At 50.3% G+C, this 25,379-nt stretch overlaps 3 protein-coding genes across 6 annotated transcripts in view; 2 read left to right on the top strand and 1 right to left on the bottom strand.

Annotated features, from left to right (window-relative positions):
• Window positions 1-16,024, top strand: part of LOC102444704 (zinc finger protein RFP-like) — a 33,836-nt gene extending 17,812 nt beyond the window's left edge. Inside the window, exons 7-8 of one of the 4 annotated variants that reach the window (XM_089770701.1) lie at window positions 8,460-8,641; window positions 16,004-16,024. In XM_089770701.1, the coding sequence (XP_089626827.1) occupies window positions 8,460-8,641; window positions 16,004-16,009 (188 nt within the window). In that variant the 3' untranslated portion in view covers window positions 16,010-16,024. Of the gene's footprint in view, window positions 1-1,216; window positions 2,198-8,459; window positions 8,642-16,003 lie in introns of those variants that run through there. The other 3 variants (XR_016347293.1, XM_089770700.1, XM_075913390.2) reach the window with 3 other exon arrangements.
• The window catches only part of LOC102445187 (zinc finger protein RFP-like), a 397,132-nt gene that overhangs the window by 91,821 nt on the left and 279,932 nt on the right, over window positions 1-25,379 (bottom strand). The window lies entirely within an intron of this gene.
• Window positions 16,950-25,379, top strand: part of LOC149522059 (E3 ubiquitin-protein ligase TRIM15-like) — a 10,672-nt gene continuing 2,242 nt past the window's right edge. The window contains exons 1-5 of the mRNA XM_089770707.1: window positions 16,950-17,254; window positions 18,922-19,017; window positions 20,801-21,031; window positions 22,997-23,019; window positions 24,548-24,675. Of these exons, the coding sequence (XP_089626833.1) occupies window positions 17,195-17,254; window positions 18,922-19,017; window positions 20,801-21,031; window positions 22,997-23,019; window positions 24,548-24,675 (538 nt within the window). The 5' untranslated portion in view covers window positions 16,950-17,194. The remainder of the gene's footprint in view (window positions 17,255-18,921; window positions 19,018-20,800; window positions 21,032-22,996; window positions 23,020-24,547; window positions 24,676-25,379) is intronic.

The following is a 25,379-nucleotide window of genomic DNA, read 5'->3' as shown; positions in this document are numbered from 1 at the left end:
ATGCTGAGGACTTAGGGATGGAGCAGAGGAGGTTCTGGGGGCAGAGTGAATTATTGTGCAGCAGACGGGCAAATGTGGGGGTCAGAGCTCCTGCTGCAGGATCCAAAAGCACCTTATCCAGGATGGGTGGGAGACTGGGCCAGGCCAATTGTCACACGCCCATGCCCTGGGGAGGGGCTGTTCAAAACCAAGGGACTGACCCAAACCCACAGGATCGTCTTTTGGCCCAAACTCGTGACATTGTACAGATCTCATGAGATGTGAGCTCCTGAAGCTGGCAGGTCTGTGTTAGCCAGTCAGTAACCTTGGGGCCAGCCATGGGGGGTCTAGAAAGTCCCCAATAGACTGGCATGAGATGAGCTGATCTACAGTAAGTGCGCGGTGCCCTCTTCAGCTCCCCAGGCACGGAGGCCAGCGCTGGCTCTGGGGAGCCGTGTTTCTGTTCCCCGCTAGCTCTGGCCTTTAGGAGGGAGGGGCTGGGCACGGGGAGGGGCCTGTGAAAATGGGTCTCATTGCAGAAGGAGACTTTGCATTCTCTGTGATCTGTCGGGACATTCCCACGGTGCCAGGGTCTCTGCTCACGTCTGGGTGGGGGGAGGGGGGCAGGTGGGGAAAACGCCCTGGGCCTGACTGTCAGGCCCTTGTTTGCTGCAAAGGGGCCTTAACGTCCCTGGGAACAGAGCAGAGAAAGTGGCTCCTACCCCAGGGAACCCCTCAGTCAGTGCCCTGGGCGTCCAGGCGCTGCAGGGATCCTGCTCCCAGCGGTTGGTGCAGCAATGGGCTGGGGCCAGGCCGGGGCACATGCTGGGTGCCCTGCACCAGGGCTGCTCTCTGCTCTGCCCCTGAGCCCCTGTACGTCACACCCGGGGCCAGGGGGAATAAAGGAAGGACAAAGGAGGCTTCAAATCATTTCCCTCTGCCCCCCCCCGCCCGTCTCTCCCCCAGGCCCGAGAATGGAGGGGCTGTGAGTCTGCCAATCAGACTGTGGGGTGGGGGCCTGGCTTAGCAGAGCCGATCCTGCCCCTGTCCCTGGTCTGGGTGAGTCCCCCGGCGCGGGGCTGAGCTCTCAGCGCTGCTCCCCGGTCAGAGTGGGGGGAAGTCTGGAGGGGGGAGATGCCTGAGTCACTCCCCAGCTGGGGCAGGTTCTGTCCCGGGCAGGATCGGACCCTCCCCAGGGCCGGGCTCTGCCCCTCACGCTCGGATTCTCTCTCCCCAGCCGACGTGACTCTGGATCCAGACACGGCCCATCCCGAACTCGTCCTGTCGGAGGATCGGAGACGTGTGAGATGGGAATACACAGAGCAGCCACCGCCCGACACCCCGGAGAGATTTGACACTGTGCCCTGTGTGCTGGGCCGGGAGGGATTCACCTCGGGGAGACATTACTGGGAGGTGGAGGTGGAGGTGGAGGTGGAGCCATGGGGATTCTGGGCTGTGGGGGTGGCCAGGGAGTCTGTGAGCAGGAAGGGAGGGGTCGACTTTATCCCTGAGCAGGGGGTCTGGGCTGTGCAGGGCAGATGGGGTCAGTGCTGGGCTCTCACAGCCCCTGGGAAGCGCATCGACTTGCCCCAGGGCCGGGCCCCCCGCAGGGTCCGGGTGTATCTGGACTGCGAAGGGGGGCGGGTGGCACTTTACGATGCTGGTAGCGGGGAATCGATCTTCACGTTCCCGCCGGCCCCTTTCGCCGGGGAGAGAATCCGACCCTTCTTCTGGGTGGGATGCGTTGTGCTGGGACGCTGGGGTTTCCCTTTGCACTCGCCCCCCCAGCTCTCTCTGTGCCCCTGAGCTGCCCCCTCCCCCGCCGTGAAACAGGCTCCTCTCCCCCTCCCACCTCATCTCTATGACCCTGGAGGACTCCGCCCCCAGCCCCTCCTCCCAGTCCCACACAGGCAGGGCTGGCGGGGGAGAGATGCTCTGGCCACTGCCCTATGGCTGGGGTGCTCAGTGGGTGGCTCTAGGCTGGGTCTCTAGGCTCTTTGGAGGCCAACGCTGGAAGGGGAGGGCGGGTCCCGCCAAGGAAGAGCAGAGCCCCCTGTGGGAGGGACCAGGGAGAGACCCCTCAGTGGGGTGGGAGGTGGCGCAATGGGAGGCCTGGCTGAATAGGTGGGTGGGATGAAGGGAGGTAAAGCTGGGGGCAGACTGCTGCATGGTCCTGTTATTAAAGTTGCCTGCAATAGAATTGTGGGTGTCAATAAAAAGGTCCGTATTTCCTCTGCCATATTTGCAGATCAGAGTCTGAATAATGGTGCAAACTTCGGAGCTAGTTGAATTATTTAGAACAAATCCTGCTCTGTACCTGTCCCAGGCCTGCTTTTCAGGGGGGCTGAGTTCAGTTCGTTATTTATCCATTCACAGCCGAGCGTGTTGCAATGAAGCCCCAACTATTGTGATTTATTGCACAATCCCAAACTGCTTCCCCAGTGCTAGGAGCCCCAAATGTCCTCTGCCCAGCCAGCAAATCCCGCAGCTTCCCCTCGCCGACAACCACGTTGCAGGCACCGCTCAGTGAAAACCTGCCATTCTGTCTAATTGCACCAACCTGAACAGCCCTGCCCTGAGAGCCAGCCCCTGCCCTGCCCCTTCTCTGAGGCCCCGCCCCCTCTTGTTCCAGCTCCTCTTTGTCTCTCAATCTCACCCACCCTCATTCGCTTCCCCTGGGCTGGGGCAGGGGGCTGGGTGTCATGTTATTGGATTTTGAAGGTCATTGCTGCACCCATGGGGGGGGGGGGTTGCCCCAAAAGTCTGTACCAAGGGGAGGAGCTAATGAGACCTGCAGCTCCTGGGGCAAAGAGCGGTGGGCAGGACCCTCCATGAGGACTTGCACCCCCAGCTGCTCCAGGGAGACAGGGAGGGGCCAAGGGCGGGGCAGGGACCTGGCTGGAGCCGGGGCTGGAACACGGGCCCTGAACGCCCCAGGGTCTCCCCTGAGCCAGAAGAAGATGAACTGGGCCCAAGTCTGGGCGTATCTACCTCTCCCCCCAGCTTAGTGTCATCTGCAAACTTGCTGAGGGTGCAATCCATCCCCTCATCCAGGTCATTCATAAAGATATTGAACAAACCGGTCCTAGAACCAAACCTTGGGGCACTCTGCTAGAAACCGACCGCCATCCTGAGATCAAGCCATTGATCACTACCCGTTGGGCCGGACCATCTAGCCAGCTTTCTATCCATCTTACTGTCCATTTATTTAATCCACATTCCCTTAACTTGCTGGCAAGAATATTGCGGGAGACCGTATCAAAAGCCTTGCTAAAGTCAAGGTATATCACATCCACTGACTTCCCCACGTCCACCGAGCCAGTTACCTCATCATAGCTCAATATGCAAATGAGGCTAAGCATGGACTATCGCCACACCTCATTTGCATACCTAATGAGCTGCCATTTTTGCGGCACAGGCTTTGGTGCAAGAAGGAGCTGTCGACACTGGCCTTTCTTGTGCGCACAAAACCCTCTTGCGCAGAGCCGTTCCACCACTTCTTTTTAGGAAGAACGGCATTGCGCAAGGGGGGTTTACGTGCAAAAAAGGTATTCAAATGAGGCACGGCGATATTCCATGCTTAGCCTCATTTGCATATTTCTGGCGCAAGAATGCGCCAGTATAGACATAACTAAGGTATTACTCTTAATCAAAGACATGGGTGGGATCTGGACTTGGTCGGGGTGGGTCCTTCTATGTGAACTTCCACCATGTTCAGTACAGTTAATACTATTGCATTGTATAGCATAAAGTTTTATAATGGAGAGGACATGCAGTCGCCTAGATTCTGAATGGTGAAGATTTTTATTAATGACCATGGCACCCTCAACTGGACTGTTTTAAGAAAATGTGCATGACCCAAAATGGGGAGGTGTTGCCACGGTGCAGCAGGACTGGGATAGCGTGTAAGTTGATCTGTGACACTGACAGTAACGCACACAGAGCTGGGATAACGTGGACTAGTGCAGAAGACCAGGGCATGCGCTTAGGGAGGAGGAAGAGTTGTTGCTGTCAACTGGGGCTGTAGCAGCTGGAAGGAGGAGAGGGACCTGGGAGGATCTGCTTGTCCCAGCCATCTACATTAGGCCCCAGCTGGAGTATCATGTCTAGTTCTAACAAAATGCAGGACAATGTAGTACTATAAAGACTAACAAGATGGTTTATTAGGTGATGAGCTTTCGTGGGCCAGACCCACTTCCTCCGATCAAATAGTGGAAGAAAATAGTCACAACCATAGATACCAAAGGATACAATTACAAAAAATGAACACATATGAAAAGGACAAATCACATTTCAGAACAGAAGGGGGGGGGGAGGTAAATGTCTGTGGGGCTCTGATCTGGGGCAGGGGGAGGGAGTTTAGCACCACAGCACAGCACATAAGAGAAGGGAGCTGCGGTGACTTCATATCGACATAGAAACTGAGAGAAAACTCTTGAATTCTCCAGAGGTGAGAGGCAGAGTTTGAGGCATGAACTGTCTGGACACTTTTTCACACTTGCACACACGGGGGGAGCTGCGGGGTCTAAGCTGTGACGTCTAGGGATTGGGAGCTCTGTGCCTTTAAGAACACAAGCTCGGGGGCTGACATGCAGCGTCCAGGGAAGAGAAAGAAAAAACCCTTTGCACCTCCCCACCCCGATATTTACAAGGCCAGCAGGGGGCTCGTCCCGCGGGGTCACTGCTCCCCCCTCTCCTCCTCCCTAAACGGGGGTTTTGTCCATGCACAGTGTCTGGCAGTGTCCCCCCCCCACTTAACCCTGCCCCCCCCCGATTTTTCCCCTTTAGCCCCGCTTCTGCCACTACCTACAGTAGCTTGATCCCCGCAGCTGGTAAATTTCTGCCCCCTGCTCGGACTGTACCCCCCCCACCGCTGCAATTTGCCCCCCTTCATCCTTTTAACCCCCTCCAAAGAGGAGGCAGCAAATCGTGCGTAGGGCAGAGGCAGCAGCGAAGGCTGGGGAGTTGGCTCAGTTGGGGTGCGCATGCTCAGTGCACCCCAATTTGCAAATTGGGAGAAGTTGGTGCCGTCCGCCTGCAAGTCCCCATCGCCCCAGCCCCCAATCCCCGCCCCTCGCCCCCCGCCGGCGTGTGGGGCCCGATGCTGCAGCCGGTGCGATGCGCAAAGCCCCCGGGTTCTCGGCGCGCTCCGCGCTCGGGGAAGTGCAGGGCGCAGCACGGCCTCTGGAGCAGCAGCCGGGGCCCTTGCGCCCTGTTTGGGGTTCAAAGTCCAGCCGCTGCCCCGCTGCTGGAAGCCAGGCGAGGAAACGCCCTGGCAGAAGCCGCCATGGCCGTCAGGAGGATTTTAAGGACCCCGTGTGCCTGGACTCCGGGCTCGACTTCTGCCGCGCCTGCATCACTCACTGCTGGAACTGGGAAGCGCTGTCCCTGCACTTCCACTGCCCCCAATGCCGAGCAGCCTTCTCCCAGAGGCGCTCCCAGCCCAACAGCCGGCTCAGGGAGTTGGTGGAAGCCTCCAGGCAGCTGAGGTTGGAGTCGGGGGAAGACGCAGAAGCGGAGAGAGTGTGTGAAAAACACAAGAGGGCTTTAGATGTCTTCTGCCAAGAGGATCAAATCCCCATTTGTGTGGTTTGCCACCAGGCCCAAGAGCAGAGATCACAGCCCGGTGCCTGTACAGGAGGCAGCTGAGGATTACAAGGTGAGTCATCAGGGGCTGGTGGAAAAGCTGAAATATCCAGGAATGACGTTTTTATTTATTTTGTAATTGCCAAAAAGCAGCTGATGGGGTTAGACATCCCTAAGAAGAGTCCTTTAGCAGTGAGAACAGACTTGTAACTCCGCTCATCTCAAGAAGTGAGCTGTGCCCATGAAATCTCATCATCCCATTTACCTGGCTTGTTAGTCTACAAAGTGCTATGAGAACCGTTTGTTGGTTTTCTTGTAACACGCTGTTCTTTACGTGTTCTGGCCCCAAACCATTTTAACACCAAATAAGGACCCAGAAAAAAGCAGGTCCAAAGTGGCCTAGGGCAGAGGTTCCCAAACTTTTTGACATGGCGACCGGTAAACCCATTCACGAAATTTTGGAGGACCTGTGATGTTCATTTGCATATTCATTAGTCAAATGATGAATATTCAAATAAGTTCTGGTCCTCCCAAAACCCCCAGTGGTCAGGTTTCTTTCTGTACCACCACCTCCCCTAGCTAGGACTCTGCCGGGAGCCGGAATATCCAGCTGCAGACTCCGCCCAGGCTGGCAGAGGGCTTGGGAGACCCAGCACCACACGGGAACTCTGGGGCCGTGTCCAGACTCAGGGGTTTTTTCGGGAAAAGTAGCCTTTTCCCGAAAAAACTTCCCCTGCGTCCAGACTCAAGCCGCGTTCTTTCGAAATTATTTCGAAAGAACGCGGCTTTTCTTTCGATGGCGGTAAACCTCGTTTCACGAGGAAGAACGCCTTCTTTCGAAAGTTCCTCTTTCGAAAGAAGGCGTTCTTCAATGTAAAGAGGCTGACTTCGAAAGAGAGCATCCAGACTCGCTGGGTGCTCTCTTTCGAAAAAGCAGATTTCTCTTTCGAAAGATCCGCCTGCAGTCTAGACGCGATCTTTTGAAAGAGGCTCTTTCGAAAGATGCTTTCGAAAGAGCCTCTTTCGAAAGAAGCCTGCAGTCTAGACATAGCCTGGGAGCGCAGAACACCCCGGCAACCACTCTGAGGCCCGGTAGTTTTTTCCTGCAGCCCAGTACCAGGCCACGGCCTGTAGTTTGGGAAACGCCGGCCTAGGGGATGAAATGTTATACCTACGGCACAGTAGTATTACAGTGGAACTGCTGCTGACGTGGACACGTTTGTCTAGAAATAAAAAACTCTTGTGTGCACGTGTTGTGCACTTCTGAGTCAGTGCAGCCACAGAGACAGCTGGATTTTCCTCCCAGTGTTATATTAGAGGGAAAATAAAAGTCTCCTAGCTGAAGGTGTACGTAAGCCGTGGAGTTGGCCTCAATATTGTCCCCTCCTCCTAAAAATACAAATAATTTCCGGAAGTTGCAAATGTACTGAGATTTCAGCGACTTGGCGGTACTGACACACAAACCTTCCCAAGACACTGGGAAGTTCATACTCCCTGCTAAGTCATTTTGACTGATTCTGATTTCATCTTTTATTCTGCCCTGGGGAGAAGCCAGAGGGCAGGCCTACCCCCGCCTTGAGTCCCCCGTCTTCTACCAAGAGCCCCACCTCACCTGCCAACTCCTGTACCCTCCATCCGCTGTCCTGGAACCCTCCTCTCCCCTGTTCCCAACTCCTGGACCCCCCACACCTCCAGTCCCCTAAATATTCTATATTTATTCTTCTTGAATAAGTTAAAAAATTGGGGGGGGGGAACCTTCAAATGCAGCCAAATTTAAACCAGTTTTTCTTTTGTTAGGAAGACGTTCAGTACCATTTGGTGAATCTGAAGGAAGAGAGAGAGAAGATTCTGTCATTTCAACTAAGTGGGGAAAATAAAAGCCAAGAACTACTGGTAAGAGTTGTTATTTCTCAAAAGCAAGTGGGCACGGGGACATTATCAATACAATGCTTAGTTTGAGTGCTATAGGCAGGGGCAGATGACCGCATAATTCCGCGGGTCCCCCCTTTGCCACGGCGCATGCGCGGGGCTTTCTGAAGCGCGGGGCCCAGGGCGGCCGCCCCATTGGCTGTGCCCTATATCCGCCCCTGGCTATAGGAGGATTAGTGAGAAACATGTTTTCACCCATGAAAGACTAATACTTATTTATTGTCACTGTAAATTCAATTTTGATGGGCAATTTTGAAATGAAGCAAATATTTTTGTGTAATTTCAAACTGAAATTTTAATTTCAGCCTCCCATGATGCCAGGGTCTCTGATCACTTCCATGGGGGGTGGGTGCAGCTGGGAGAAGATTCCCTGGGCCTGATTGTCAGGCTCTTTTCTGCTGCTCTGTCAGGGCAAAGGGGCCTTAACGTGCCTGGGAACAGCCACAGAAAGTAGCCAGGGAGCCCCCCAGTCAGTGCCCTGGGCGTCCAGGCGCTGCAGGGATCCTGCTCCCAGTGGCTGGTGCAGCAGTGGGCTGGGGCCAGGCCGGGGGCACAGGCCGGGTGCCCTGCACTAGGGCTGCTCTCTGCTCTGCCCCTGAGCCCCTGTACGTCACACCCGGGGCCGGGGGGAATAAGGGAAGGACAAAGGAGGCTTCAAATCGCTTCCCTCTGCCCCCCCCCGTCTCTCCCCCAGGCCCAGGAATGGAGGGGCTGTGAGTCTGCCAGTTAGACTGTGGGGTGGGGGCCTGGCTCAGCAGAGCCGATCCTGCCCCTGTCCCTGGTCTGGGTGAGTCCCCCGGCGCGGGGCTGAGCTCTCATTGCTGCTCCCCGAAGAGAGCGGGGGGAAGCCTGGAGGGGGGAGATGTCTGAGTCAGTCCCCAGCTGGGGCAGGTTCTGTCCCGGGCAGGATCGGACCCTCCCCAGGGCCGGGCTCTGCCCCTCACGCTCGGATTCTCTCTCCCCAGCCGACGTGACTCTGGATCCAGACACGGCCCATCCCCGGCTCGTCCTGTCGGAGGATCGGAGACGTGTGAAATGGGAACCCAGACGGGAGCCACTGCCTGACACCCCGGAGAGATTTGACTCTGAGCTCTGTGTGCTGGGCCGGGAGAGATTCACCTCGGGGAGACATTACTGGGAGGTGGAGGTAGAGAGAAGGGGATTCTGGGCTGTGGGGGTGGCCAGGGAGTCTGTGAGCAGGAAGGGAGAGATGGGCTTTCGCCCTGAGCGGGGGGTCTGGGCTGTGGGATCGGGGCAGAACTCACATACCCCCTGTGCAGTACATCGACTTGCCCCATGGTCGGGTGCCCCCCAGGGTCCGGGTGTATCTGGACTGCGAAGGGGGGCGGGTGGCACTTTACGATGCTGGTAGCGTGGAATCGATCTTCACGTTCCCGCCGGCCCCTTTCGCCGGGGAGAGAATCCGCCCGATCTTCTGGGTGGGATACGGGGTTTCCCTTTACACTCGCCCTGCCAGCTCTCCCTGTGCCCCTGAGCTGCTCCCTATGCTCCCATGAAATGGGCTCCTCTCGCCCCCTCCCTCCTCTGCTCCATGACTCTAGAGATCTCTGTCCCTAACCTCTCCCCTCCAGCCCCACACAGACCGGGCTGGCATGGGACAGATGCTCTGGCCACAGCCCTATGGCTGGTGCTCTAGGCTGGGTCTCTGTGCTCCAATGCCGGAGCGGGAGGGCGGGTCCCACCAAGGAAGAGCAGAGCCCCCTGTGGGAGGGACCAAAGAGAGACCCCTCAATGCGGGAAGGGGTGCGGACCCCTCCATGTGCGGGGAGACCTGGCTGAATGCAGAGGGCGGGGGAGAAGGTAGAGCCGGGGGCAGTCTGGCTGCAGAGGGGGGAAGAGGAGAACAAGGAGGGTTAAAATCGTTTTAGCCACAAGCTGCCGATAGGTATTTAAATACAACGGTTCGTGTGTGCGCGGGGCCAAGGCTGGAGTTTTGAAAAGAACCAAAGTGACGTACGACCCCTCGATTGTCAATCGAACTTGTGCTGCTAAGTGACACAGGCTGGGATATTCCAAAGCACCAATGTCCTGCGTGCCTCTGGGTTACTTTACATGGGTTAATGTTTTTTCTAGAATAATAATCGTCCCAGGGTCGTGTTCTCCTTACTAAATCCCCCAATGGATACACATGAGAAGTTGTCTGTTCAGACTCTTGGGGAAGCTCTGGTTTGTAACATTACCAGCCCTCCAGGATTGGCCTGGAGTTTCCTGCAATTGACATGGATCTCAAGGTGAGCCTTGAAAGCAACCTGCAGACTTTAATAGGACATTCTAAGGAAACGACATTATGTTGTGTTGGAAGAAAATAAAAGTTTTCCTGAAATACTGCAGTGAGAGTTGGCAACTCTGTGCAACGCAGAGCCCTGAAAACCACTCCATTCCCCTGGCTGTGTCTAGACTGGCCAGTTTTTCCAGAAAATCAGCCGCTTTTCTGGAAAAACTTGCCAGCTGTCTACACTGGCCGCTTGAATTTCCGCAAAAGCACTGACTTCCTACTGTAAGAAATCAGTGCTTCTTGCGGAAATACTATGCTGCTCCCATTCAGGCAAAAGTCCCTTTGTGCAAAACTTTTACACAAAAGGGTCAGTGTAGACAGCTCAGATTTGTTTTGTGCAAAAAAGCCCCGATCGTGAAAATGGCGATCGGGGCTTTTTTGCGCAAAAGTGCGTCTAGATTGGCCACAGACGCTTTACCCTCAAAAAGTGCTTCAATCTGGGACACAGGAATTTTTGGTTTTTCCCTCCTTTGTCCCTTGCCAGTTTCTCTCCAGCTACTGAGGTGGACAGACAAAATGTCTCCCTCCAAAAATAGACTTTTCACTATCTGTAACTAGGGCAAAATTTAGATGAATCCGTTTTTATTGTTTTATGGTTTGGGAATGGGAATCTGATGTCTGTGCATTTAGAAATGGGGTTTCCTCTTTTACAACTAAGTTTTGGCCCATGGTGAAAGTCCCCATCAGTTTATTCCTTGGTGACTTTTCCATCTAGTCATTATGCTTGTAACAGGAGTATTGTGGTGATAATAAAAGTTCTTTCTTTTTTATGAACCTCCGATTGGTTAATTTTTGAGTCCTGCTTTTACTTTAGGGCTGAGATTTTCCAAGTGATCTCTTCCCCGGTTTTTCTTACCATTACTTGGGTGGTGGCAGCGGATTTTTATCCCCCAAATCTAGTTTTTTAAGATTTTGGAGGAAGCTTTACACCAAAGCCTGGAAAGAGACGGTTTGGGGGGACTTTTGCGGGGCCCCACTTCTGCGTTCATCGTGCCAGAGTGGGGAAGCAGCCTTGACAATGATGCTGCCTGTGTGTATAAACCTGCCCTTAGGGAGAGAGGCCCTGTCCGTGGATGAGTTCAGGTAGGCTACCAGGGCCATGATAAGTCTGTGCCGCAGGTCTAAGGCAGCTCTCTGCCAGCTGATTCTATGCAGCTCCCCGGTAGCGGCTGGTGCGACCGGCCCCTGGGTGCAGGGATAGTCAGGGAATTTCCTCACGTGGTGACAGCTCCCAGTGCCGGCTCCGCAGCTCCAGTGGCCTGGATCCCACAGGCAATGGGAGCTGGGTGCCGATACCGGTTCAAAAAGCCACATGCACCACACAGAGCCACCTGGCCACTGTGGTAACCTCCCCTATAGAATAAGACAGAGTCATACCTCAATGTCTGACTTCCATAAACGTAATACGCTAGTCCCCAAAGACACTAAGTGGGGCTGCGATGTATGTCGCGGCACGTTGTGGAATGACGGGTCAGCTGCCAGGACTTCCTCCTAACACCGTTTTGTAATTTCCTGCCCATTACGGGCTCACCCTTCCCCAAGAACAGGGCCTGGACTTTGGCCTGCAGATTAGCAGTGCTTAGGGGAGCTGACATGACTGTGGCCATGAACACTTGTCATGCAATGTGGTGGTTGCTTATCTTACGAGCTCTGAACGTCCTCGGAATGAATCCGTCACACAGGAAGTGCAAAGTGGAATGGCTGCTTGCGAATTTTGGAGGAGCAGACCTCTCTGCTTTACTTGTGACCGCCTGCATGAAAAAGTCCCCACGGAAGACAAAAAATTGCAAAGGGCGACCTATGGGATCCTGCTAGAAAGGAAAGGACAAATCCGTTCACGTGTAGCACTGTGTGTTACCATTCATCACACTCAGCTTATCACAGGCACCGGACAGATGCTGAAGAGTCAGCATAATTGATTTCATCTTCACCCAGCATCAGGAAAAGGTCACTTAGCACAGCAGTCTGGGTAATAAATGCTGGGTAATAACCAGACTGACAGAAGCCAAGAAAATCGGAGGTCCCTCAATGAGCATCGGAGTTGCTTGGACAAAAACTTCTTGTGAACTTTCCCTTAAAAGGGAGATTTTAGGCAGGGCAAGAACAGAAGATTTTTACGATCAAAAGTGATTTCTTTAGTAAAGGCCGAATGGTCACTTCCTTGCTCTCAGTCTCTTCTGATACTAGGTCCAATGTCTCCCAGCTGGATTTCATCAGAGTCCAACCAAGACACCCTCACCCGAAGATCGATAAGTGCTCCACTCCCTTGATGAGTGACGGGGCTCATAAGAGATGACCTTGTGTGCAAGACACTGCAGCCTGATATTTGGCTCTGAATCTGCCTACTGCTTTCTGAAGACGGGTTAAAAAAACCCCTCACCGTGAAAACCACCTGATTTCACGTCACTGGAAGAGACACAGCTACACCTGGACTGTTTGTCAGTGGGAATAGCTTTGCTGATCATGGCCCTGAAGGTCTATGTTTAGACTGGCATGATTTTCCAGAAATGCTTTTAACGGAAAAGTTTTCCGTTAAAAGCATTTACAGAAAAGAGCGTCTAGATCGGCACGGGCGCTTTTCCACAAAAGCACTTTTTGCGGAAAAGCGTCTGTGCCAATGTAGACGCGCTTTTCTGCAAAAAAGCCCCGATCGCCATTTTCGCAATCGGGGCTTTTTTGTGCAAAACAAATCTCAGCTGTTTTGTGCAAAACAAATCTCAGCAAAACTTTTGTGCAAAAGGGACTTTTGCCCGAACGGGAGCAGCATAGTATTTCCGCAAAAAGCACTGATTTCAGACAGTAGGAAGTCAGTGCTTTTGCAGAAATTCAAGCGGCCAGTGTAGACAGCGGGCAAGTTTTTCCAGAAAAGCGGCTGATTTTCCAGAAAAACTGGCCAGTCTAGACACAGCCAAGACAGAACTGGATGTAGTCTAGACGCTCTTTGTCGACAGAAGGTTTGTTAACAGTATCTGTCGACAAAACTTCTGTCAACAAAACCCTGTAGTCTAGACATACCCTAGGATTGCAGAGTGCTCCAGTATTTAGAGGGAGAAAAGCCTGTTGAGAGTCTATGGGTTAAGCTTAGAGGTGGAACTGTTATAAGTCCACCCCAGGGTATGCGGAGACGCCCACCGCCTTGTCCGTTCCCCCCCGTCAGTTTCCCGTGAGTCGTTTAAACTGACGCCGACTGTTGCATGCAGGGAGAATCGGGAGACCCGGACCTGCCCTCTCTCCGGTTCTCAGCCCTGGACCCTAAAGACAGGAATACCCACCTCCAGTCCGGCCGGCTGTATCAAGCCGCAACTCACCGGTCCTGGGCTGCTTCCTCCCCTCCTCAACATCTGCATGAGTCACCGCCCGCAGCACCCCGCCTCTATCCATCTTCCGAGGTGTTCTCTCTGCTGGCAGGTTCTCTGGCGGTCTTCGCTCCGGGTCTTTCCTCTCCCTCCGGCTCGCCGTCCCTTCCTCCACGGGGCTCTCTTGTTTTCAAAGCCGGCGCCTTGCCTAAAGGACGCCAGCCCCTACGCTCTCTTGCCGGCCGGCTCAGAGGTGCCGGGAGTCACCGTGCAGCAGCGGCGGCCACCGAGCACTCTGGGTATGGCCGGGCACTGGCTGCGGCGCCGACACAGAGCGCAGCAATAGTGCAGGGTGTGGCACTCTCCCCGCTGGCCCCTGCCACCTCGTCACAAGAACCAACAGGCGTGATGTTGTGGTTGGTGTCTATTATAGACCACGGGATCAGCTGGATGAGGTAGACGAGGCTTTCTTCAGATAAGTGAGAAAAGCTTCCAGATCGCAGGCCCTGGTTCTCATGGGGGACTTTAATCACCCTGACATCTGTTGGGAGACCAATACGGCAGAACACAGACAATCCAGGAAGTTTCTGGAGAATGTTGGGGATAACTTTTTGGTACAAGTGCTGAAGGAACCAGCTGGGGCCATGCACAGCTTGACCTTTTGCTCACAAACAGGGAGGAACTAGTAGGGGAAGCAGTGATCATGAGATGGTAGATTTCAGGATCCTGACCAAAGGCAGAAAGGAGACTAGCAAAATACACACCTTGGACTTCAGAAAAGCAGACCTTGACTCCCTCAGAAAACTGATCGGCAGGATTCACTGGGATGAGGGGGAAAGGCATCCAGGAGAGCTGGCAGTATTTTAAAGAAGCCTTATTGAAGGCACAGGAAGAAACCATCCCGATGTGCAGTAAGAAAAGCAAATATGATAGGTGACCAGATTGGCTTACCAGAGAAATTCTTGATGACCTTGAACACAAAAAAGGAGCGTGCAAGAAATGGGAACTTGGTCAGATGACTAGGGAGAGGTATAAATCTATTGCTCAACAATGCAGGGGAGTTATCAGGAAGGCGAAAGTGCAACTGGAATTGCAGCTTGTGAAGGGTAATAAGAAAGGTTTCTACCCTCACGTGAGCAATAAGAGGGTGATCAGAGCGGGTGTGGGGCCCCCACTGCTTGAGGGCAGTAACCTAGTGACAGATGATGTGGGAAAAGCTGAAGGACTCAAAGCTTTCTTTGCCTCTGTCTTCACGGACAAGGTCAACTCCTAGACTAATGCACTAGGCAACACAGTATGGGTATGTTGACACTAGCTCGTTAATTTGAGCTAGGTAGGCAAAGCAGGTGACCGGATTTGCAAATGAAGCCCAGGATATTTAAATCCCGGGCTTCGTTTGCAAATCCAGTCGCCTGCTTTGCCTACCTAGCTCGAATTAATGAGATAGTGTAGATGTACCCTATAGGAAGGAGGTGGACAGCCCATGGAGGGAAAGAACAGGTTAGGAACTATTTAGAAAAGCTAAAATTACACAAATCCATGGGTCTAGATTTAATGCATCCGAGGGCACTGAGGGAGTTGGCCAATGTCATTGCACAACCTTTGCCCATTATCTTTGAAAACTTGTAGAGATTGGGAGAGATCCCGGATGATTGGAAAAAGGCAAATATAGTGCTCATCTTTTAAAAATGGAAGGACAATCCATGGGATTGCAGACCAGTCAGCCTTACCTCAGTCCCTAGAAAAAACATGGAGGGGATCCTCAAGGAATTCATTTTGAAGCATTTGAAAGAGGGGAAAGTGATCAGGAATAGTCACCATGGATTCACCAAGGGCAAGTCATGCCTGACCAATCAGATTAGCTTCTATGATGCAGTAATTGGTTCCATGGATATGGGAGTCAGTGGATGTGATATACCTTGACTTTAGCAAAGCTTTTGTTACGGTCTCCCACAGTATTCTTGGTAGTAAGTTAAGGAAATATGGATTGGATAAATGGACGGTAAGATGGATAGAAAACTGGCTAGATTGTCAGGCCCAATGGGAAGTGATCAACAGCTCAATGTCAAGTTGGTGGTCGGTTTCTAGCGGAGTGCCCCAAGGATCGGCTCTAAGGCCAGTTTTGTTCAACGTCTTTATGAATGACCTGGAGGAGGGGATGGATTGCACCCTCAGCAAGTTTGCGGATGACACTAAGATAGGGGGAGAGGTAGATAGGCTGGAGGGCAGGGATAGGGTCCAGAGTGACTTATACAGATTAGAGAATTGGGCCAAAAGAAAACTGAGGAGGTTCAACAAGGACAAGTGCAGAGTCCTGCCCTTGGGACGGAAGAATCCCAAGCATTGGTACAGGCTGGGGACCGACTGGCTAAGCAGCAGTTCTGCAGAAAAGGCCCTGGGGGTTACAGTGGATGAGAAGCTGGATATGAGTCAACAGGGCGCCCTTGTAGCCAAGAAGGCTAATGACAAATTAGGTACATTAGGAGGAGAATTGCCAGCAGATCTAGAGATGTGATTATTCCCCTTTATTCAGCTCTGATAAGGCCACATCTGGAGTATTGAGTTCAGTTCTGGACCCCCCACTACAGAAAGGATGTGGACGCATTGGAAAGGGTCCAGTGCAGAGCGACCAAAATAATTAGGGGGCCGGAGCACATGAGGAGAGATTGAGGGTATGTCTACATTTGCACCCTCTTTCGATAGGGGGATGGAAATGTCGTCATTCAAAATTGCAAATGAAGCCGGGATTTAAATATCCCGCACTTCATGTGACAATTCACAGACTGGCACTATTTCGAAATACCTTATTTCAAAAGAAAAAGCGCTGTTTAGACACGTTTTTTAAAAAAGAAACCCCTTCATTTGAAATAGCGGTTAAACCTCATTTTATTATCTTCTTTTTCTGTCCATTTTCCAGTATTGATCTCAGGAAAACGAAGGAGAAGCTGGTCGTGTCCCAGCTGGTCGAGTATTCAATCGTGGAGCAGCTGAGAACGTAATCCTCCAAGGTCTGTTGAATCATAGACTCAAAGGGCTGAAAGAGACCTCAGGAGGCACCGAGTCCAGCCTGCTGCCCAAAGCAGGACCAATCCCAACTAGATCAACCCAGCCAGGGCTTAGTCAAGCCGAGACTTAAACACCTCTAGGGATGGAGATTCCACCCCTCCCTAAGAAACTCATCCCAGGGCTTCCCCACCCGCCTAGTGAAATAGTTTTTCCTAATATCCAACCTAGACCTCCCCCACTGCAACTTGAGACCATTGCTCCTTGTTCTGTCATCTGCCACCACTGCGAACAGCCTCTTTGGGATGAGCTACAGCCGTTCACTGTGATAAAATTCCTTATTCAAATTCAGGATGCATTTTGCTCGGCCGAAATATTGCAAAAGTGCTGAATTCATCGTTTTTCTGGTTGTCTCTGGAATTTTGCTCTTATCACAATGGGATGTCCTGGTATTGTTTCTGCTCTTTTTGGCCGGGTCTCGCAGTCCTGTACAAGTTCTGCATCTTTGGGCAGCACTCCTGAATTTTCCCGTCCTTTCTGGCCTGGCCTCCGTGGGTACATACGTGCCTGTCCCAGCTCGAGTCAGACCTACGGGGGTGTGTTCAGGATCCATACTTTGGACAAGGCTGGAACGAGGCCTAGCCCTGTAGACATGGTTTTGGTCAAGGGAGGGTTGACCAGGTTCTCCTACTCCCTTTGCCATATAAGGTAACAAAGTGTTTCCAGCCAGCGTCACAAGAATAACAGGAGACGGTGTATATGGGGTCAGTGCCCTTTCTGTGTTCAAAGTTCAGAGTCCGCCCATTTTTCTGAGAGGAGAAAAGGAAACTAAACTCCTCCCCTCTCTGCAGAAACAGCCTTGTCTGCTGCAAGTGCAGGACACACGCTCCTGAGTGAACGGACTTGCTCAGTGTATACAGATTATTTTGAAGATCCCGTGTGCCTGGATTGTGGGCACAATTTCTGCCAAGCCTGCCTCACTTAGCGGTGGCAGGGACTGCGTACAAACCTCCGCTGTCCGGAGTGCAGAGAAACCGTCTCCCAGAAGAACTTCAAACCGAACAGACAGCTGAGGAATATTGTAGAAGCCTCCAGACCCCTGACAATGCAGCCAAAAAAAGAGCCAGAAGTGGTTCCCATGGATGAAGCTGCCGAGGCTTACCAGGTAAGAAACCAGCAGGAATGGCCAGGGATGGGATTTAAATAAAATAATTGAAAGAAACAGGAGCTACGTAGGACCTTAAGCAGTATTAGGGTTGCCTGGTGTCCAGTTTTGAACCGAACAGTCCAGTATTTGAGCTTCCTCTTCGGGAAACAAATTGAGAAAATGAGAAAATATCAATGTCTGGTATTTTCTAAACAAGATGTAACGTAGATTGTGATATAAAGTCAAGTGTGTCCGGTATTTTTATTGAAACTGTCGGGGACTCAAACCCAGATGGCTTCAGTTCATTGTCTGACCGCAAAGAGACAGGCAACACCAGCAAGGTCTAATCACAACGCTTTTTATTGAAGAGTGCACACGATAATGGAGAGCAACCCGTCTCTACCGAGAACCAGCCACCGATTCCTATAGCAAGTGGGGTTATATAGACAGTTCCATGGCATCATCGACTATTCACTTAAGCCACCCATCCCCTTGTTAGTTAGAAACTTCTAGCATGGGTGCATACCTTGCCAACTATACGAGGTGGCCTTGACACATCAGCAACTTTCTTATTAAGACAGAAGGCGAGTACCAGCCAACGAGGAGACAGGGAGTTTCCTTCTCAGTTCCTTAAGCCAGCTGTTCAGCTCAGCTGTTCGCTTATCTCATGCCCTTGCTGAACTCACGTCTCAAATTTTATTCGGGGACTACCCAGAACCCTTTGATGGACTCTTCTCGGTCTGTCTTAGCATAACCGCCCTAGGCCCAATTTTCTGTGACCTAACAAAACCATCTAGCGATGCTAAGAAGTATTCCTAACTGAAATGCAGCGTATGCAATAAACTTAACCAGCTTTACTATTGTAACTTCTTAAAACTTATACTTAACTTCTGGAAGATCCAAACTTCCAAAGAATTCAGGGACCTGGGAGAACTGAGACACAAACTTTTCCAGGGCACAATGAAGGTGGTACTCACACACAACCCACTGTCACTCATTTTCCTTTTCAGATGTTTTTACTTGTTGTACGTGTTGGGGAAGAATCACTCCCAACTGGGCAAGTCAGAGATTAGAGTCTGTTATTTTTCTGGGAATGTGTAGATAGACCCAAATGTTTCTGCTACGCTACCTTTGACAGTGTTCAAAAGTGGTTCTGGCTCCAGTGGGTTAACAAGAATGCGCTGCGAATTAGTTCTCAGTCCTGAAATATTGTCCTCAAGCTAATGTGCTGTTTTATACATTTTGCCCTCTGGGCCACTTTGGAACCCGGTTTTTCAGGCCTTTTTTGTGTGAAAAATACAGTTCTGGGCCAAAACAGGCCAATCACAATGGGCTCTGAGTCTGTTCCCGGAACTGTGTGTAACAGCGCCTGCTGAGCTTTGCAACAATTTCACTGCTTAGAATCCCCATTCTGGGCCTCTTGGTAAGTGCCGTAACCACAGACTGTGGGATATTGTGATGTGGGACCTCCTCTATCTGCCTTCTCACAGCTGTGCCAATAAGAAGAAAGAGCCATTTAGACCAGAGAGAGAGAGAGAGCACGCAAGCATGAGAATGACCCTCTGGCCAGGCAGCTAGACCACACCCTCAATGTATTGTGTATTTAGTCACCTTGAAAATATAAAAAGAGCAAAATTCCTCCAGAAGCCACCAAAACTAAATAGGGTCTTTTGTTTCTTTGTTAGGACCAAATTCAGAGCTCTATGAAGATTTTGAAGGAGGAAAGAGACAAGATTCAGTCGTTTAAAATGAGCGGGGAAAAGAAAATCGAAGAACTGCTGGTAGGTGCCATTATTACTTAGATGCAAACGTGCACAGGCACATTATCCACACACTGCTTAGAACTGAGTCCGTAAGAAAAATAGCGAGAAACAGGTTGCTTCTGTGGAAGACTCTTCCTCATTCATTGTCACTGTAAAAAGCAATTGTTCTCCGAAGTCTTAATCCAAATATTTTCACTGATAATGGGAGTGTAATTTTTCAGACAGAAAACCCGTCATGTACATGAATGGGGCTTAGTCGAAACCAACTTTTTTTTCCATGGGAAAAAGTCATTTGAAACAAAATTTTCCATGTGTCAGTAAACAAACCGAGAGAGAATACGTTTTCAGTGTGTTGACGATGTTCAGGCAGTTCATTAATCCCAACAAAATCTCTCCAAATTTACTGATGCGTGGATTCCATTTTCAAATTTCCCATTAGTTTCTTTTTATGGATTTAATGCTGATGTTCACGAATGAATACAGGCAGTCCCCGGGTTACATGGATCCGACTTACATTGGATCCCTACTTATAAACGGGGTGAGGCAACCCCGCACTAGCTGCTTCCCCCCAGCAGACCAGGGAGACGCGAAGCTAGCGCCCCCCCCCCCCCCCCAGCAGACCAGGGAGATGAGGAGCGGCTTTTCTCAGCAGACACCTCAGCTTGAGAATAAAGGACTGAGGGAAGTGAGGTGTGGGAGAATAAAACTGAGCTCTAGAGAAATGTTTGGCTAGAGTTTCCCCTACAATATGTACCAGTTACGACTTACATACAAATTCAACTTAAGAACAAACCTACAGTCCCTATCTTGTACGTAACCCGGGGACTGCCTGTACACATAGCTTCGGTTGATGGATGTTATTGGGTTGGAATGGCTTTTAGCTGCTGTTTCTTCTGATCTAGCCAATTTGAAATGCAGTAACAATGTATTCCCTCCCATCTCTCTGTAGGGAATGAGAAATTGAAACCTACAAGATGAAATTTATCAACTTTCATAAAATCAGCTTCAACCATCAAAAAACTGTTAAACTTCTCATCATTCTACCACAGTTATTTCCTGCACTCTGGTCTGGCAGTCAAAATATTAAAGTGCATTTAAAAAAAGTAGAGTTGTGAGAGGAAATTACAAAATGAAGCAAACATTTTTGCGCCCTTTCAAATTGGAATTTTAATCTTATTGAAACATTTTCAAAATTTCAAGTCATTATTTTATTCACCTTCCTTTTATTTTATTTTATTTTATTTTGCCACCCAACCTCTCCAGGTTTTTGCCTGCTTGCTTGTTAGCAGAAATAATCCCAAAAGGACAAAACCAGCAAGGAATCCGCTGGCACTTTAAAGACTAGGAGGTTTGGTGCCAGAGAACTCTTTGTTGTTTTTACTGATATAGCCTAGCACGGCCACCTCTCTGAAACAGGACAATTTGTGCAGCTGCTGTAGGTATCCCCTGCCCCAGAGAAGGCTGGTTACTTAGGCCTTCAAAGCCTATTGCAGTAATTGGAAAGATGGCGATTTAGTTGTGTGAGCTCTGCAGCAGGTCCTGAATGATGGTATCACTGCTAGACATTGTCATGAAAAGCTCTGAGTTAGAAATCTGCTCTGATTTCCTTGCTCCTAGGGCATGAGGGGTGGAGAGTGCTCCAGAAACAGCATGAGTACGCCTTCATAAAATAACAGAAGTTACATTCTGGGGGGTTGCAATGACATGTTCACATCTTCATACCTAAATTTTCATAAAATATCCTATTAATCACTCCGTGTTCCTGTCCTGTGCTTCCCCCGCTCACACTGTGTGATTTCAGAAACAGCTAGAAACTGAGAAGGAGAAAATTGTGTCTGAGTTTGAGCAACCGTCCAAGTTCCTGAAGGAACAAGAGCGACTCCTGGTGGCCCCGCTGGAAGACCTGAAGAAGGAAATTGAAAAGAGGCGGGATGAGTATGTGGCCAAACTCTCCGAGGAACTGTCCTCGTTCAGTTCTCTGATCAGTGAGATGGAGCAGAAGTGCCAGCAGCCAGCGATAGAATTCCTGCAGGTGAGACGGTGTTAGAAACACCCCAGAATCTTTCTAAGGGAAAGGAAGTCTCCTAATTCTTCACTTTTGGAGAGCAATGGTGAAAGTTTAGAACACAGAGTATTGCTAAAATATAGATTATTTTTTTCATAAGGGCTTGATAAAAAGCCAATAAAGTCAGTGGAAATATACTTCTTGTGTATAGTGGGCATTAGATCGAGCCCTAAGTGGAAAAAAAAATCTTTTAAATTCTTATGGGAGAAGACTCCTCCAAAAATAGCAGACTCCAAGCTCTATTCTCCCTTTTTCATTAGGCAAAACCAAAGTAAAATTCAATAGAATTAGAAGATAACAAATTCAAATCTGAACCAAGGCACACTTTGCCATACATCATCAGATTAGACTGTGAAACTCAGTGATACAGGATGCTGTTGAGGCCAAACATTTGGCCAAACTAAAAAAGAGATTAGATATTTACATGGATAACAGGAATATCTAGAGTGTTGTTAAATCTCATGCATCATTGTTTCAGACAGTCGCAAACTACGAGAGAGCCCAATATCTTACATCCTAGTCAGAAGTATCTAGGACTGTCCATCTTCGGAGACATGATCGTGAGGAGATGGAGCTCATGTATGATATAGTCTGGCATTTCCCATCTTCTAAACACTAGGGCTGTGTCTACATTGGCGCAATCTTGCACTAAAGCGTCCGCTTTTGTGCAAAAACATGATGCCTGTCTACACTGGCGGGGAGTTCTTGCACAAGAACACTGACATTCTAATATGTTAAATCAGTGCTTCTTGTGCAAGACCTATGATGCTCCTGCTCAGGAATAAGCCCTCTTGTGCAACTGTTCTTGCACAAGAGGCCAGTGTAGACAGACAACATGAATTTCTTGTGCGAGAAAGCCCAATGGTTAAAATGGCCATCGGAGCTTTCTTGCACAAGAGAGCGTCTACACTGGCACGGATGCTCTTGTGCAAAAGCACAGCTCTTGCGCAAAGGCATATGCCAGCTTAGATGCTCTCTTGCGCAAATACTTTAATGCAAGAACTCTTGCGTTAAAGAGTATTTGCGCAAGATCATGCCAATGTAGACGTAGCCTAGCAACAAAAGCTTAAAGATGGAACCAGTCTTTAGTTATGGAAATAGCTACAATTGAAGCGAAGTTTCCATTTTATGCCTGATTTGGCCACTCTTTAATATTGGCCTTAAAATTGAAACATGAGCTCTTGGACTGCAGTGATTTTTTTTCAGCCAGAATGGAAGTTAATCAGGGAAGGTGTTCATTACTTAGGATAGCCTGAATGTGTCAGTAGTTGTTAGAATTCCCAAAGCCTCCTAATTATTTCCATTTTCTGCAAGTGCCTCTAAGTGGCAAACAAGACAGAAGGTGAAAAAGAAAATGTTCCTTATTGGATTTCTCCAGTTGGTATCTTGGGTCAAATTCTCTGTTGCAACTAATATCTGCTGTGAGCAGCATTCTTCTCTTCTTGCGTCCCTTGCGTTGAGCTTGGGTGTAGGATAGCGACTCTGCACCCCAATCCCATTGTTCTCCCCCAGCCCCGACTTCCTGTGGCCACCAAGAAGCTCCCAGGATGGGCCTTGAGAATGGTTGTGGGAGATCAGGGAGAGAGTTTACAGCCTGGGGGCGGCACGGCCGGGGGGCAGCCTTCCCTCCTGATCCCCTGCCGTCTGCAGGAGGGGTCGTTCCCAAAGCCGGGAGTGTTCAGGAGATCTTTGTTCCACACATCACCTGCCTGAGCCCTCTGATTCCATGTGCCCAATGGGGTAACACACCGAGCTAGTGAGCTCCATAGACAGACTCCCTGGGCCCAGATCCTGCACTTGCTGCCCTTTTCCATGGGAGCGAAGGCAACACATTGAATGGGTTTGTTTGTGTTAATAAATAGCAAATCATTTCAATTTCACTGGGAACCCCCAACGGGGAAAACTGAATTTCCTCTTCTCTGTCTCCTCTAGAGCATCAAAGGTGCCTTGCACAGGTAGGTGGCTCCTTCTCTCTCCCCCTTTCACTTCCCCGTGCAGGGAAGGGATTTTAGACCCGCGACGTGGCTCCCCGGGGTCCAGCAGGGCAGAGTGTGGGACTGGCTCCCAGCTGGAGAGTTGGAGTCGACTGGCAACTAGTCAATAAGCAATTGGTGTCTTGTTTCCTATCACACAGTGATCTCTGTGGCTGTGCCTGGCTGACACGCCCTGCACTAAGGCCTTTGGCGTGTGCTTTGACTAGTAGCACTGTGGTAGTGCCTGAAGGCAGAATGCAAAATCAGGTCCAAACTAAAGATGTTAAGTATCGGGTATTTCACTAATCGAATAGTCGATATATTTTAATATTGACTACTGGACTAATCGATAGGGCAGCACTACCCCTTTGAAACACCCCCCCCCACACACACACATTTCAAAGGGGCCGCACTGCACAGCTGACTCCATCCTCCCTGCTCCCTGCCCCTTTGAAGCACCACCACAGCAGTTCAAAGCAGCAGTGTCGCATAGAGGCCGGACTCTCTGTGGTGCTGCCGCTTTGAAACACCTGCTCTTCTGATAGAGGCCATGGGTGCAGGGGAGGGGAGCGACTCGCTGACTTTCCTGTCGACTCTCCAATAAGCATTTGTTGCCTACTCCTTAACATCCCTAGTCCAAAGATGCTGGGTGCTGCACAGACACACAGTAAAAACAGGCCTTGCTCCAATGGATTTACAGTCTAAACAAGAGAGAGGGTAGATGGCGGAAGGATTAAAATCGATGGCAGATTAAAATCGATGGCACTGCACCTAGGAAGGAAAAATCAAACATCCCGCTACGAACAGGGGACTGTTTGGCCAGGCAGCGGCACTGCTGAAAGATCGGAGGGTCGAACTGGATCCCAAATAGCCGGAGTCGGCAGCGCAGAAAAACTTGCCAGCTGTCTACACTGGCCGCTTGAATTTGTGCAAGAACATTGACGATCTTATGTAAGGTTGTCAGTGTTCTTGCACAAATACTATGATGCTCCCGCTTAGGGATAAGCCCTCTTGCGCAAGAGGGCCAGTGTAGACAGGGAAGAACTGTTTTGCGCAAAAAAGCCCCGATGGCGAAAATGGCCATCGGGCCTTTCTTGCCCAAAATCGCGTCTACACTGGCCATGGATGCTTTTGCACAAGAGCACTTTTTGCGCAAATGCACCCGTACTGATCTAGATGCTCTTTTGCAGAAATGCTTTTAACGCAAAAACTTTTCTGTTAAAAGCATTTCTGCAAAATCATGCCAGTCTAGACGTAGCCTCTAAGTTTTCAATGCCCGGTTTAAAATGGGGCACCAGAACCAGATGGAGTTTTCCAATACTGGTCTCACCAGAATCAAGACGAACCTTACAGTATCCCAGCTGGTAGTGTATCAATTCATGAGGCAATAGAGCATTTAATCCTGCAAGGTCTGCTGAGCTACAACCACTGGCTGTGATAGAATTCACTTTAGTAAAATACAAATTGGAATGAACTCCATCGCAAGTAACACCGGGCTGTTCTTCTTCAGGTGCGAGATGGAAAAGTTTCAGAGCCCTGCGGAGTTTTTTTCTGAACTGAAATGGAAGATCTGGGAAACTTCCCAAAGAAATGCATCCCTGGACGTCATCATGGAAGGCCTCATGAAAACATTCAGAGGTAATTCACTGTCACTTGGAGAATTTTTTCACGTGTATCATACACATATCATGAGCTTTCATGGGCACAACCCACTTCTTTAAGGCTGTGTCTAGACTGGCAAGTTTTTCCGCAAAATCATCTGCTTTTGTGGAAAAACTTGCCAGCTGTCTACACTGGCCGCTTGAATTTCCGGAAAAGCACTGACGATCTCATGTAAAATCATCAGTGCTGTTCCGGAAATACTATGCTGCTCCCGTTCGGGCAAAAGTCTTTTTCCGAAAGACTTTTGCGCAAAAGGGCCAGTGTAGACAGTACAATACTGTTTTCCTCAAAAAAGCCCCGATCACAAAAATGGCGATCGGGGCTTTTTTGCGGAAAACCGCGTCTAGATTGGTCACGGATGCTTTTCTGCAAAAAGTGCTTTTCCGGAAAAGCGTCCTGCCAATCTAGACGCGCTTTTCTGAAAATGCTTATAACGGAAAACTTTTCCATTAAAAGCATTTCCGGAAAATCATGCCAGTGTAGACACAGCCTAAATGTGTAGAGCAAAAGGCACAGACACCCCAAAATTTAAAGCGGACAAAGAAGGGAGGGGAAAATCCTGTGAATTATAGTGTCTGTGCTAAATGAGATTAATAGCGTGAGCTGTGAGTGTCTGAGCTGGAGACAATGAGAGGTCCTGTCTGTCAGGAAGGCTGAGCCGTCTGCTGAGTGCTACGGCT

This window comes from Pelodiscus sinensis, chromosome 19 (assembly GCF_052426305.1).
Source record: "Pelodiscus sinensis isolate ZL-2025 chromosome 19, ASM5242630v1, whole genome shotgun sequence".
NCBI lineage: Eukaryota > Metazoa > Chordata > Testudines > Trionychidae > Pelodiscus > Pelodiscus sinensis.
This window is presented reverse-complemented; position numbering and strand designations above follow the sequence as displayed.